The following is a 15,275-nucleotide window of genomic DNA, read 5'->3' on the forward strand; positions in this document are numbered from 1 at the left end:
GAGCAAAATCATTAGGGCTCCAGCAGCACACATTGCTGCTTGGAAATGTATATATATGTTTTTTTGCATTCTACCCACCCAAGAACATCCATCTAGCAGCATCCACAAACAGACAAAGGTTGATATGTAACATTTTTGAAATATTTTATTTTCTTTTTTGTCTGAAATCACAGCCATATATTCATAAATACCTAATTACTACATTCAACAAAGAATATATTACATTACAATGAATTCAAACAAGTACATTTTAAAAACAGGATTTCACAGCATCTAGACATCCTCCACTGAGTAATGGGGCTATTGCATGGGCGTGCGTGGGTTAGAGACACAGGGAGGCTGGGTGTAAGGGGCTCACTGTACTGCACCTTCCTCCCCAGGTCATTGGCAGCTTACCTCAGCATGCCTCTTCAGCTCTGTAAAAACGTCAGACTATGCTCTGTATCCACCTGATGATCTAAACTGGCTTGGGCCTTATTTATAAAAAGGTGATTAAATTGGTTCTCAGAGATGCATTTAGATAAAGGAATTCTGTGTCGGGTCTTGTCATGCACATATTTGAAAGGTGTGAGACATAAAGTAGACACTTTGATTTAAAATGTTAAGTCCCTGATCACTGGTGTTACGTGTACAATGTCCGTTGTGTGGACTGCAACTCATTCACATGCTCCCAAATTCTTGAGGCACTTGTTATTAATAATCTGTATGCAGGGGGGTGGCTGTGCTTCAGTTTTTTTAAAAATGACTTTCAGCACATTTTTTAAATTCATTACAGTTTTTGAACTTTGAAATACCATATCCCCCACTCTTTACACCAACTGTCCCACCACTGTAACTTGCGCAGCCCCTTAAATTCAAAAGAATCACCTGTGCACCTCCTAGCTGGCCCCAGGTGTCTCAAATCGCACATACAACCATAAGGCTGAGGCAACATAAGTTACAGGGAAGAAAGTCAGTGTAAAACTGTAGCTGAATCTCAGGGGAGGCAGAGATTGTAAATGTGTATGAGGCCAGGTAAATCAAACCTATCTGATGTTATATGTACCAGGAAATGCCCATTTTGAATTGACTTTTTGCGTAATATATTGGCAACCTTGGATAGTGTGGGTTCTAAAATGCAGTAAACACAGGAAGGAGATGATAGGGGTTGAAGCATTTCAGCAGTGGAAGATGGCCATTCTGGTTTGACTGTTTGGCTACCTAACTGCAACTCAATTTAAAATTAAGAATCCAAACTGCTACCTTTTTTTTTTTTTTTAAACTTTTGGCACTATGTCCTCTCTTGGCTGCTGATAAGGGCTTGTAAGGCATAACGTTATGCAAACCGTCATTTTGCTTGAGTCCAATGCTATATGATGTCATACAAAGTGAAGTGAAAGGTCCAATGGTAGGATAAAGCATCAAGAACCAGTTTCATAAGCTGGCTGCTTAAGAGACTCTTCATGTCTTTACAAAATAATCAAGTATGTCAAGTTAAAAAAAAATGTCGCTGGATCATCTCAACTTGTTTCTTTATGAGAATAAACTAACTAGTCATGCCAGCAGCAGGGAAGCTGAGGATTAATGGGCATTAAAACAGAGAGACACATGTTGCTGTAAAGGAAGGGGAATGAGAGGGCAGGAGCCACGTCTCAGGACCTCTAAGTAAGCTTTGCTGAGCTCAGATGCCAGATGAGGTGGTTGTGGCGGGGTCAAGAGAGAGTAAGAGGAGAAGTGTATCCTGTTCTCTCTCACTCTGTTAAAATTAGCTGTTCTGGCCAGCAGCAATACAAACACTAAAAGCAAGGCTTTCTTTTCCAACCCAAAAAAAGCATAAACATATAAAAATGGCAGGCTTTTTCTTTAAAAGAACAATGATTAAAGTAATAAAAACATACAAAATTCTTTTAAGTCTTCATATTATATACAATACAAGGCTGAAGCACCTTTTAAAATTCTTATTCTCAAATTTTCTATTTCGAAATAAAACATTTCGTTAATTCTTTCCAAAAAATGTGCATTTTCTAAGTTCTTCCCTAATTTGAACAGTTCTTTGTTGTAACGCAGTACCACCAGGTAGTTCTTCAGCTTTCATTCTTAAGTGCATTTTCCAGTTCAAAAGCCCACGTGGCCACTGTGATAAAAATCAGTCCCGACTGGCCGAAAGCCTTTGGAGCATTCAATTCTCTTGACAACACCCCTCCTGGGGCAACTGCTCCCTCATTGGCAGGATTGTCTGTGTAGCTGTGGCGGTGAGGGATGCAGGGACTGAACAATAGAGCAGCGGGGACTGAAGAATGTGTGAAAAGCAGGTGCATGGGTGTGTTTGTGTTGATCTTCAGGTACTCCTGCCCCATGCTCACGGGGTTGGCTACATTGGCACACATTAGTGGCTCGTGGCACAGTCCCTGGCTGGCCACAATCCAAAGACTGCCTGTCCTTCACTGTATGGTCCTGTCTCCTTGTGCATTCATCCATCCATTCACTCAATTCATTCATTCATCTTATCTTACCAGCCATGCTCTCCTCCATTGAGCCATGTGGACCAGGCCATGAAAAATAAACTCTGGGTGTCAGTCTGAAAGGGGGGGTGGCCAGGGGCCTGGGGGCCATTAGGTCAACGTGTTGGGGTCACCTGGGAGGGTAGCCCTTGTAATGGCTGCCTCTCGGCCAGTGTGTCTGTGGCAGCGTCAAACACTTTCTGAAGTGCTCCAGCTCTGCTTGTAGCTTCTCCCTTTCCACTGCCAGCTTCTGTCTCTGGGACATCAGCTCCTACAAGACCAAGGACACACAGAGAGGAGACAGAATGTTCAGACAAGATCACAACAATGAGATGTAACATCAGTTATATGGCATCAATAAAAAAAGGAGAAACCCTAAATTGAGGATAAAAAAAGAATAAGGTGCTGGCTTTCATGTCACAAACTGTATGAGATATTTTATAATTTTTCAAGCAGGAAAGCAACTATTTTAAGGATTATAAAGGTGTATCTAATTCTACTCAGAGTTGTAGGTGTGAAGACGTTAAAGGTCTGATGTAGGCATTGAATTCATCAATCTAAAAATAAGGCCTAAACTGGGGTCAAAATGTCTTAAATCGATCTTTCAAAGTGTTAAAAATGCTAAGACATGGAAATTAGATTTTATAAAAACATTTTTTCTCTTTTTCTGAACCTGTATCTACAGTCTGCTAGCATGGCAATGGAATCCCACATGCAGAATGAAAAAACAAAAAATTGCCAAGAAAATCCGCCAACAAATTTTTGCAACAAACAGTTGGACAAGGTTGTGCGTAAATCCTATGTACCTTTTTTCATGTAAAATTGGTCTTAAATCATAGTGTGTCTGAGTGTCATTAACTAAGCCTTTGATCTAACCTTACTTTAAGTGTAGGAACCCTGGGTGAGTAGCTACTGATGATGTTGGGCTTAGATATGATGAAAGGTGTGTTAGAAGACACAGTAAGTAGTGTGTGTATGCATCTTACCCCCATGCTATGAGACAGCTGCTCAGCAGTCAGACTGAGGTTGTAGTTCTGAGCTTCTAGTCTTCGACACTGGTTCTGCAACACTTGTCGCTCCAAACTTTGCTCTAGAGGAAAACACAGAATGTGAAAACAATGGGAGTTGGTGGTTAGAAAAAAAAATATTCAGCCTGGGAGCAATGAATGTTGACCTCTTTGCAGAATCCAGACCATGCCATCTAAACAGAAGATACCAAAAGACTTATTTACCACATTTTTTTACATGCACGTCTTCAAGTTTAAAAGGTCATAAAATACACCTGTGAAATAGCATGTTTTAAAGGGCTTGCATTGATTGGATACATTTTTTGTACAAATCCTGATCACACATTAATCTGTACAAAACTGAAGTACATTGAGGAAGGGTGAATATCGCCCTCTAGTGACGAGAGAAGATTTTTACAACAAAAATCATTTGTGTCAATGTCAACCCCAAACAAAATGTGAAAACACAGTTTTGTGAAATACAGGAATCACTAAATGGCTAATATAATATTATAATATGAACAGATATAATGAGATATTAATGGCTTTTTCAGGGGTAGAAGTTATGAAATCCACATAATATGGTAGAGTTATGAGATATTTAGCAGCAGCGATACTACCATTACATGTTCGCTGTAGCTCCTTACCTTCAACGTATTCCTGATAAGCCTCAAATATCGATTCAATCCCCTGCCACTTGGAAGCAGGAGCCTCCTCTTCCTCCTCATCCTCCTCCTCTTCAGAGTCCTCTGGACCAGACAGGTCCTCCCTTGTCCCTGAGGCCTCCCGGTGAAGGGCTACAGAGAAGTGCTGCCCATTGGGCTGAGGGTGAGATTGTGAATGTGGCTGCGGCAGCCGGCCAGGGGTGCTCTGAAGCTCTGGAATGTTGTAGTGAACAGAGGACTCCTGGAGGTGGGACGACTCTGACATCGCCGTGGCTCCACCTGAAGGACAGATGGTAGAGAAGGACGGTTTTGTCATATTTCATCTATTTTATTATCTTCCATAGCTGTGAAAGGATTAGCTGATCAAACTAGGGCAAGGGTGTCCAAACTTTTTTGCATGGGTGCCACATTATATAATGTGAATATACCAGCTGCTTCTTGCATAAAATAGCTAATAAAAAGAATCACAAACAAGAAAAATGCAACAGTTTCATCTTTCAGTAAAAATGACTTTTCTCTGCTCCTGATATCAATTTCCACTTTATGTTTCTTTGCTGTGCCCATGTAACCGTTCTGTTTACTTTTTATAGTCTCTTAATGAAAACACATTAGTTCCTACTTGATGTATGTCTACAAGGTGTGTTATAGTCCTGCCATTGTAAGGTGAAGGGAAAGAACCCAAAATGATCATGATTGATTAACCAATATTTTGTAGTGGCCCATAGTATATTTTAAAAGTCAAGCCGTTAATTATTTAGAATTGCTTTGAGGGGCACGATTGTTCCCAGGCCAGACTTTGGACATGCCTGCAAAACTATGATATATTTGTTTTCAACATGCTATATTCTGACTTCTTTATAATACTTTACTGAGTTTTTTTTTATTTGATATGATATTCTGACTTTTTTTTACATAATATCCTACTACTTTTCTTTCAGTTTTATCAACATATTATATAACATTTTTTTCTTTTTTTTTACTTGCTATACTTTGACTTTTTGCAGTTTTTTTACATGATAAAATATTATGTTTTTCAACATTCTACAACATTTTTTTCATTTTCTTTTGACATGCTATACTATGACTTTTTTCCAGCATACTTTATGACTTTTCTCTCGGATTTTTCGACCTACTATACTATGACAATTACAGACATATAAAAATAAACATATTATACTGATTTTTTTTTTTTTGACATATGGTACAATGATTTTTTTCAGTTTTTGGACATGCTATTATATGACTTCTATTTTGTCAAATTATAAATTTCTTTCATACTATGCTGAATTTTTTTCAGCTTTTTCAACATGCTAGACTATGACTTTTTAAATTTTTTTCCAACTTAATATACTATGACTTTTTGTTTTCAACATATTACACTATGACTTTTTTGCCGGCATGCTATACTATGACTTCTTTTCTTTCTCTTATTTTTACACACACCAGTATGTTTTTATTTTAGTTTTTTTTCCTTTTCAACATTCTATACTATGACTTTTTTCAGTTTCTTGGACATACTGTTTCTCATTTTTTACTACATGTTCCAAAAATCAGAGGCCCAAGAAAACAAGGAAACCTTTTGAAGTGGTGAATTATTTGAAAAAAAAAAACAAAAAACAAAACAAAACAAAAAAAAAAAAAATCAATGAATAGTTGTTGAGTAATTTTACATTAATCCACTAATACTGTCAGCTCCAGCTCAATAAAATATATACCATCAACAATTTTTGAAATAGATTTATCATGCAAAAATAAAAAACATTTGCTGGTTGGGGCTGCAAATGTGCAGATTTGCTGCTTTTAATATTTTGGACTGCTGGTTGGACAAAGCACATCGTTTGAAGACATCACCAAGATAATTTAGGGACTAAATGACTGAAAATTGATTAACTGAAGGAATAATGCTCCTGGAAAACATGTAGGTTGTGCCTTAGTCTTACTACTGAAAGGTGTTGTCATTTGCTGTCATCACAGAAACAGCTTTATAACTGTGGCTTGTGCAGCTTACCTTTATGTTTCTGCAAAGCCTTCTGAGTGGACTGAAGCACAGATTCATGGAACTGCTGGGCAAATTCCTCAGGGGTGAAGCTGTCCCAGGGTTTGGTGCGCCCATTGACGCTGTGCAGGCCTTCTTTAGCCTGCAGGGGGAGTGGGGGCCGCAAGCTGTTTAGCAGGCTGGAGCTCCTCTTGGACATCGGTCCCTCACTGGGCCCCCGGGCCTTGTCTGGATAGACAGCTGGAGAAGGGGGTTCCTTTGGTCTTAATGTCTCCCCAAGGGGTTTTGGATGACCATTGGGGGACGCTGGGCAATGTGGGGAGGGGCTATGTGTTCTGACACTGTGGTGGCCTTCTGATTCAGAGGAAGGCTGGGCGAATGAAGAATCTGCAATCAATTGAACATGTGTTTGTCATGATGAGGTCAAGATCCACAGTACTACAGACGGAACAATGCAATTAAAATGTTTTAGATGCATATTCTATTCAGATACATAACACAAATTAATAAATACTACACTAGCCTAATACTTTAGGGATGAGAAAGTGTGTATGTTTGTGGTCATTAGCATGTGTCTCACCAGATATCTGCGCTGGAGGGCTCTTACACAGTGGATGAGGGGCATGTCTGATGGTATCCAAGGTTACACTCTTCTCTTTTATGGCCTGAAGCAGCTCCACCACCCTTTCATTATCTAAGAGACAAAGAAAATTACTTAGTCTTGACGGTGTGTATCTATTTCACAATTTTATACACATTTATGTCTCCTAGTGTGTGTGTTTGTTTGTGTGTGTGTGTGTGTGTGTGTGAGTGTGCGTGCATGTCTGCGTAAAAGGAGGTTGAGTGTGCCCAACAGCGTGGGAGGCAGTGCGCTGCCATCTGTAGGCAGCAAACAGTAAATCAAGAGGATTAGACTAGGATCACTGTAAGCCCACTGCTGCCACTCCCAATTCCTTGTCAGTGTGTGAGTGTGAGTGTGTGTGTGTGTGTGTGTGTGTGTGTGTGTGTGTGTGTGTGTGTGTAACTGCAAGCACAACAGAACCTTGACACACGTCCACCTTTCTAACTAGGGCAATGTAAAGCACTACATGATGCATATATTGTTTAAAATATGCTGCATATAATATGGGGTTTGAGGTTGACATGATCATTGTTTGACCCCCTTTAAGGTTTCCTTCAAGGCTTTACTCAACATATTAATGAGAGAGCAGTGCATGTAAAGCAGGCAGAGCTCAGCTAAAGTGTAGTGTCAGCAAGCTGTAGAGCTGACTGAGAATGACTTCTACTTTTTAAAAGCAAAATGAGCATGCAATCAGTCTTCTTAACTCTACTGAAATGAGATGTCAAAGAGGAGAGACATGATATGAGTAATGAATGGGGATGTTTGTGTGGCATGTAAAGTGCACTGGGTCAGTTCTGTAATGCAGTGGTTTCTAACCGGCTTGCTGAGGCAAACTGATACATGCCCTGCAATGCAAGACATAATCTTCATGTTTTTTATTGATGTCATTAACAACAAAAAAATCCTTAAATTAGTTTGTATTGTTTACTATTGAAGGCATAGAGTAAGCTTTGTGGGCACACCAATTATTTACTTAAACTATAAGAGAGACATAGTTTGTTTAATTAATAATAGCTAAGAGGCATTGTTACACACAGTTAAGTCTTCCACTAATTAACATAGTTCTTGAAACATAATTAAACAAAACGATTGGTAAGCAACACTGAAGACTTGTATAAGGAGTAACTGTTAAACAGAATCAAGCCCATATATTTATTTTTAAAAAAGGAAAACCTGCCAAAAAATAAGCGATTAACTCCCTTCCCATTGCAAGTAGGCCAAAGCCATATACACAGCTCTGCAGCCTTTGTGGGTTTTTTTTAATAGTGTCACATATTTGACATCATGGACAGGCCAGAAAACAGGTTAGTAAACAGTACAGAGCAGCATGGTGGCCAGGGTTAAAGTAAATCAAAAGACTGGGCTAAATCTGTTTATTACTATAAATTATTTTACCTCGCCTTTGTTGAACAGTGACATGGGACAGCTTGAATGTGGTGAGGAACCGCTTCTTATCCTCCAGCTCTGGTGCTCGGTCCATTTCCTCAGGGGTGAAGCGCGTGCTGAGCTGGGGAGGAGGAGGTGTGCGTTTGGATTGCAAGGCAGGTGGTGAGGGGCTGCGCTCCCTGAGCCTCCGCCTCCTTTTCCTTCTCTTCTGCTGCACCAGCTCATCTCGCCGGCCCACCGTGGTCAGGCCAAACACTCCCAGAAAGTCCAATTTCTGTGCAGGCAGGCAGAAAAAGATCTTAGTGCAATGTTTCGTCAATAACGCTTATGGAAAGCACAGTAAACGTATGTGATGGCAGGTATTTTACCTCTGTGGAGTCATCCAGTTTGAGTGGGGGCTGCTCTGCTACTCTCCTGAGATGGGCTCTCACCTCCTCCTCATCACTCTCATCATATGAGTCATCCAGCTCATAGTAGTAACCTGCAGCAGGCAAAGAGGTCACTACTGGCACCCCACTTTTGAATCATCTAATAAAGTTACATAAAACAACATACAGTCTGTGATTTTTTTAAAAACATGTGATGGGATGTTTCCACTAGTACGTCGGTTCATTTTAGTTCAGTTTGGTACACATTTTCACAAGTTTCCATTGTGGAAAGTTGTGGATGGTACCTTTTAGTACCTTTACAACCGTCCCCATTTTTTGCTTGAGGTACCTAGCACACAGATCCGGTACTACAAGGTGGAGCTAGAGACGCTGCAGTCCATTAGTTGGTCAGTAGAGAATCAACACTCTGTGTCGGAGCTTTGTTTGGTGTGCTTGTGCAGCAGCACTAAACCCCAGATCTTGCTTGACAAGGAGTCAGTGCACAAACTAGCTATTTATAAATATCCCATTGAGAGAGACTCTCACTTCACAATAAACAGGGTGCAGACTTAACTCTGTATCATCGGTGAAAAAGGAAATACAGCGAGTGCTGCTGGACAGAACAGTCAGTGACAACAGCCCTGCCCGCATGTAAGAGTACTGTCTGCGGTGGAAACGCTTAACAGATCTAGGATCTGATTACATGGATGTAGGTGTTACTTTTGTTTCCAAAGGTACTATACCGAAAGCCTTTGATGGAAACGCAGCTTAAGAGTGCATGTGATCAGGTGCAGTGCAACACTTTGCCTATAGTGATTACCTTTCTCCCTGGCCTCCCTTCTCCTCTTCTCCTCAAGGTCCAGCTTGCTGACAGGCCTTCGGTGCTGCTGAAGGAATTCATCATAGATCAGCATTGTGTCTGGACTCATCCCCAGTGCGGCTACCTGTCCCAGCCCTGTCCCAGCGACCATTCCCAGCCCTTGTCCATGTCTACTGTGCCCTGGGTGTCCCTGGATGCTCTTTAGTCCAGCATTGCTTTTCATGGCTCCCTCCAGTTCATACTGGCTAGACAGGGACAGTGATGCCCTCTGCTGGCTGAAAAAGGTCTGGGTGGACTTCTCCAGATCAGCAAGGAATGTGCTGGGCTCCGGCAGGCCTGGAGGACCTCTCAGAGGGGGATACTTCTCCATCGCGCCCCCTTCTCTCCTCCGTGCTGCATCCTCATATTTGGAAGGCCCTGGGGGAAGCCGATTGAGCTCATAGTGTCCCATCCCTGAGGGCTCGTGGTTTCGTCTGGACTCTGAGGTGGTTTCTATGAGAGATGCAGGGTTCCACAGAGTGGTGGGTGGGTGATGTTCACGTGGTGGCTGAGGAGGTTTGGGGGAGATGAGGGGTGGAGGGGCGCCTAAGTGAGGGTGCAGGTCCCGACTTCCTGCTTCATGGTGATTTGGTATGGATCTGAAGAGATACAATAGAAGTTTATCTGTTAGAAATACTGTACAGCAACAATATCTCCTTTAAAAAATTGACTAATAGTGTTTTCCAATCTTACATGCAACACAGAGACATGGTGCTTATATGCATTGCCTGTTTCCCCTTCATCCCTGTCAGTATGTCTGTGGGTTTGTGTGTGCAAAGCAGTGTTATCAAGCCCAGACAGAGTAGCCCAGAGCAGAGTGAGGATGTGGCCAAGGCACATAGTGTCCTCCAGATATACAGGCCTGCTTTTGATCTGCTGGGTCCTTGTAGTGTGGCATGCATGCACACACACAGAGGGAGGGAGCAAGTCCAGAGAGCAGGCTACTGAGGAAGAGGCCAGGAGAAAAATTCTCCTGACAGAGAGACAGGCAGAGAAGAAAATGACTGACATAGGGAGGAATAATAGTCAACAATGTGAGGAAGAGAAAAATAATATATATGTAAAGGGTAAAAAGAGATGATTGTAAAGAAATAACGGTATGTTCATGGAAAAGAAATGGCAAGAGTACAGTACAAAGAAAGGCAGATGGCTGATGGACACAGTCTTGAGCGTCTTTCCAAATCAAACCTGGCAGGAGTGCACACTGCATGACCAGTCAAATTATGTTTGTGTTTGCATTTCTGTGTGTGTGTGTGAGTGAGTAAATGTGTGTTATCTGCAATCTGCAGCCTGTGAGCTGTGATTCTGCGATTATACCGTAGAGTTACCGATAGCAGATGTGTGTATCTCTCCTGTCCTACCAGTTCAGCATTAACCACAGCCTCACTTCTGAATCGCACACAACAACACAAACACAGGCACAGTAACAAAGGAGGGTAAGCAGGGGGCTTACGCTGTGCAAGGTTGAGAGGATTAGCCGAGAATTAGCCTTTGTGTGTCTTAGCTGTCCCGCTCGATGCCTGTTTGAAACCCCTACCTGCCACTCATGAAACAGCAGTCGTCAGGACCTCACTTTACACCCTACATCAGCACCTAAACATAGTTGCCTACATGTCAGGCCTGGAAGGAGGCATGGACAGAAATAGAGTAGACGTAACGCTTTTGACAGGGTTTATCTTTTTTCTAGTCCTGCCTGACAACAAACTTCTAAAGCCTGCCAGCTTCTGAAGCTTCAGAACACAGTCACAACTGTCCCTATAAGGATGGAAAAGACAGACAAACACCCCAAAAATGTGCTTGCACTGAAAGCATGCATGCATTTTTGGTTACAGAGACCCCAGAACTTGCCTGGGTCCAGACCTTTGAATATGCCCTCTTCATCAAGTTCAAGTTAACTGATTTGTCTGGCATCGTGACATGAATCAGCAGTTTCTGAGTTAAAATGAAAAAACTCCAAATGACCACCTCAAGGGGATGTGATTAGCCAATCCATGCCACAGGCTGGACTACCACTGTTTTCATGTTATTGTAAAGCAGTTAGAGTGGACACAATGTCAGACTGAAGATGGAAATGGAGTTGCCTGATATCAGACAAAAATGTCAACTAGTTAAACTCCATTTCCATCTTTAGTCTGACATTGTATTGACTCTAACCAATTTCTGTGGGGGAGGAGTCCCTCTCTCTTACCAATCACTAGAGAACTATGTATCTATGATAGCTAAATTGACAGTCATTTTAACTCCACACTGATATGTAGCATGCCAAGATATCTGTCTTTCAAGTCTTTTAAGAGTGGAGCAGGGTAAAGCACAAACAAATTATGTTGTAGGCTGATACTGAAAAAACACATTGATTAAGATCAGCCTTGATAGCAGTGTCTATCTAATAGCAGTCGCCATTCTTGTAACAACTCCTCATAGGTTTTGGCGTACCACTTATGACATTGACGTTGGTTATGCCCCTGGTGCTGATTGGATAATTGAATCACCCCACAGGCACTCATTAGTCATTTTTATTTTAACAGAGAAACACTGTTTCATGTCACAATGCCAGGCAAATCAGTCAACCCAAGCTTAGTGGAGTGGGCAGATTCAAAGGTCCAACCCAAGGCAAGAAAAAGAGTGTAAGGAGTTGACAATTCTGTCCAATATCAGGCAACCCCAGAACTGCTTGTCTGAATCAGATAAATGACTCTGCAATCCCCAGGTCATGTAAGGACGTAAATATTGCCATGATTAAAAATAATGAGCGGGTTTGAAATTTCTGCACGACGGCTAAACTGCAGTGAGTTTAGCCTTGTGAGTGTTGTCCCACCTGTGTGAGTCTGTCCTGTGATCTGGTGCGTCAGCCGGTCGGCCCAAGTCCAGGTGCTGCTCCAGAACCTGCTGGCGGAATTCAGACACCTGGTACTGACGATCCTCTTTCTCCTGCCTCAGCTTGCGTTGCCGCGCCAACCATCTCTCCTCCTCATTGGTCCTCTGGGCAATAATTGAGGCAGTGAGCCCCGTCCCTACAGTGCTGGACCCCATGTAGAGGCCATGGCCTGAAATTAGACCAGGGATGGGATGATGTGATTGGATCATTGAAGAGTGGAGTCCTGGAGGGACTGGTTTGGGAGCTGGAGGGGCGGGCTCTTTGGTTTTATCTGTCGAAGGACAAAGTTCAGTGTAAACATTTTGACATTAGGGTTGGGACTAATGTTTGTTTTCATTTGCTGAGTATTTTTTTCAGTTTATTCATTTATTTAATTGTTTTGTCTGTAAAATGTCAGAAAATAGTGAAAAATCTCCATCACAAGTGGACGAGAGCCTTCAAATTGCCAAAATCGCAAAATATTCAGTTTGATTTCATAGAAGAGTAAAAAATAATAAGAACCCCCTGAGTTTTTAAGAAAATAGCTTAAAAATACTTTCACTGATAATCATCAACTCCTGCAGATACAAACATTTCTATCAATTCAATCATTCATTGACTAATTGTTCCAGCTCTAGCTGATATTAAGTGTTTATAGCGATAGGTGTTTGCAAGAAGTATGCTTGTAGCTTAAGGAATCTACAACGGCAGCATGGCCACATACCAGCCCGATTAGGGGTGAGTCTCTCAGGCTTGGTTCGGTCCTCCTGCCCCCTCATGGCATGCAGCTCAGCCAGATAGTGGCTCTCCATGGCCTTGGATGCCTGCAGCTCCTTCTCCCTCAGTGCTCTCTCCTTCTGCCTCTCCAGTTCCTTCTCTCTTTCTCTCTCCCTCTCCCGTTCTCTCTCGCGCTCTCTTTCCCGCTCGCGCTCTCTCTCTCTCTCCAGCTCCTTCTCCCGCTCTCTCTCCCTCTCTCGTTCTCTCTCCCGCTCTTTCTCTCTCTCTGCCTCTCGCTCTCTCTCCTTCTCGCGCTCACGTTCTCGTTCACGCTCCCTCTCTCTCTGCCGCAGCTCATCCTCCAGCTGAAGCCTAAAAAGAGGAAGGAAGAAGATGTCAGTGAAACTGGAGAGAAATTACGGCACACTGCTGTGATCTATTGTGTGCATGCACTTGTGACTTTACAAATCTATAAATTAGGGGGATTTTACCTCTCAGACTGCAGTGCTGACAGTGATGGGTGTGTGAAGTCTCCAGGGTAGCGGACCCCTGGTAGGTGCATGTGAACAGCAGAGGGATGGATGGGAGGTAAAGCTCCCCCTCCTGGCAACTGATAGAAAGGTGACCTCAAAGCAGAGAGGCAGAATGGGTCATCCATCCTGGAAGATAAGGGTTTCAGAGAAAAAAAGAAGAAAAGAGTTAAGGAGAAGAAGTCAGTCTCTCTGTGTGACAGTGCAGCATTCACTTTCATTAACCTGTGCGCCTCCATCTCCCAAAGAAGCGACATCACAGGGTCTCCCATCTTTCAAGAAAGCAGCAGCGTCTGTCAGCTAACCTCAATCACCACACAGCAGCTAGCAAGACACTGTGCTGTGTGTTGATGCACAACTGTGTGTTTTTGTGTATGTGTATGACATCCACTGCTCATCCCCTCATTAAATCCATTACAGCACAGTGTGTGATGGGTGCTGCAGTCCTCTGATCTTGCTGGGTTGACAGACCAGGGGCACGCAGCCTCTGTGATAGCCCAAGGCAGGCAGGGTCCGTCTCAACGCACAGTCTACATGATCATACGTAGTATACATTTAAGACCAATGTCGTTTTAGCAAACAGTGCACATAGATTTTCTGCTGCTGTTTCCTCTGTATGATCACTGGGCTGTCACTCTAATAAAGAACACTATAAAGTACTATAAAGAAAATTAGATTTCCTCTTGAGAGAATAGACAAACCACAGGAAACGTCTTATATCAGATGTACATACCGCTCATGGATTTTTGTATGGTAATTTCTCACAAAGCATGCATGAACAAACTCCAGATATATAGAGTTAAGTGGCAAAACCAGCCATGGCTCTCTCAGATGTTCATATTTTATTCATAAGTATAATCTAGCTCGGGTAAAGACAAGGAAATGGGTCTTGCTATTAACTGGCTCGGTTTAAGAAGCTTCAAAATAAATACAACCCCTTCATTAATAAAGCATATACTGAGTTTTGTTTGTTGCATATTGCAAAAATCATTAGGGACCCATAAACAAATTGTCAGATAAGGGCAGTGTTTTATGCGAAATTGCACTGTAATCTAGCAAGCACTAAAGCATCATTACAGCAGTTATGAAGGTTGTAAATGACATTACTGTAGCCCTTGGCAATAAATAGTGACGTATATGTATATTTTGATCAATCTCCTAAAAGTATTTTGACACAGCTGACAAGGATATTTTCAAACAGAGGCTTCAGAGAAGCAGCATGTCAGGTGAAACAGTTTACATAAAGCTGTAATTTAGGACTGGGGGCAACCAACATGAAAAACCCTGCTCTTATGCTTAAAAAGTAAGTGTTTTAAGTGAAAGTCTGCGACCTTTGTTTTAGACAGACTTCCTTTTTATTAACGCTAGCCCTTTTTTTACTGCTGGTTCAAAGTGCTAGTATTGCGTTGTAGTTCCGCCTCGCTGTTTATTTTAAAAGGTATAATCGCGGAATAGGGAGCAGGAAGTGCTGCACATGCTGATGTGTTATGTCACACTAGAGGCCGTGCTGTTGTGTAAAATGTTATGCCAATCGCGTTTTTTTTGCTTCCAAGATGGTATGCTATCTAAAAATGCCCAAGAGCAACATGGTGCTGCTCTAGTGGCTCTAAAGGGCGATCACTGTGCAATAAAGGCTATTGAGAATGTATGTTTGGTTAGCTTGGATCTGATTTTTAAATTCGCACAGACATCTATCAAAGTTGTAAATCTGTTCAAATCTCTCACACTCAATGAAATCCTCCCCCCAAGTTGCATAAAATATAAAGAACAATATTTTACCAATGGGAACAT

At 42.1% G+C, this 15,275-nt stretch overlaps 1 protein-coding gene across 3 annotated transcripts in view; it reads right to left on the bottom strand.

Annotated features, from left to right (window-relative positions):
• Positions 1-130: 130 nt before the first annotated feature.
• Positions 131-15,275, bottom strand: part of gse1b (Gse1 coiled-coil protein b) — a 193,512-nt gene continuing 178,367 nt past the window's right edge. For all 3 annotated transcript variants that reach the window (XM_042501982.1, XM_042502152.1, XM_042502066.1), the window contains 11 exons: positions 13,446-13,613; positions 12,962-13,326; positions 12,199-12,529; positions 9,345-9,982; positions 8,525-8,637; positions 8,166-8,430; positions 6,729-6,842; positions 6,161-6,535; positions 4,135-4,431; positions 3,467-3,570; positions 131-2,751 (listed from right to left, as the gene is read on the bottom strand). In XM_042501982.1, coding sequence (XP_042357916.1) covers positions 2,611-2,751; positions 3,467-3,570; positions 4,135-4,431; positions 6,161-6,535; positions 6,729-6,842; positions 8,166-8,430; positions 8,525-8,637; positions 9,345-9,982; positions 12,199-12,529; positions 12,962-13,326; positions 13,446-13,613 — 2,911 coding nt within the window. In that variant the 3' untranslated portion in view covers positions 131-2,610. The remainder of the gene's footprint in view (positions 2,752-3,466; positions 3,571-4,134; positions 4,432-6,160; positions 6,536-6,728; positions 6,843-8,165; positions 8,431-8,524; positions 8,638-9,344; positions 9,983-12,198; positions 12,530-12,961; positions 13,327-13,445; positions 13,614-15,275) is intronic.

Source organism: Plectropomus leopardus, chromosome 1 (assembly GCF_008729295.1).
Source record: "Plectropomus leopardus isolate mb chromosome 1, YSFRI_Pleo_2.0, whole genome shotgun sequence".
NCBI classification, from domain to species: domain Eukaryota; kingdom Metazoa; phylum Chordata; class Actinopteri; order Perciformes; family Serranidae; genus Plectropomus; species Plectropomus leopardus.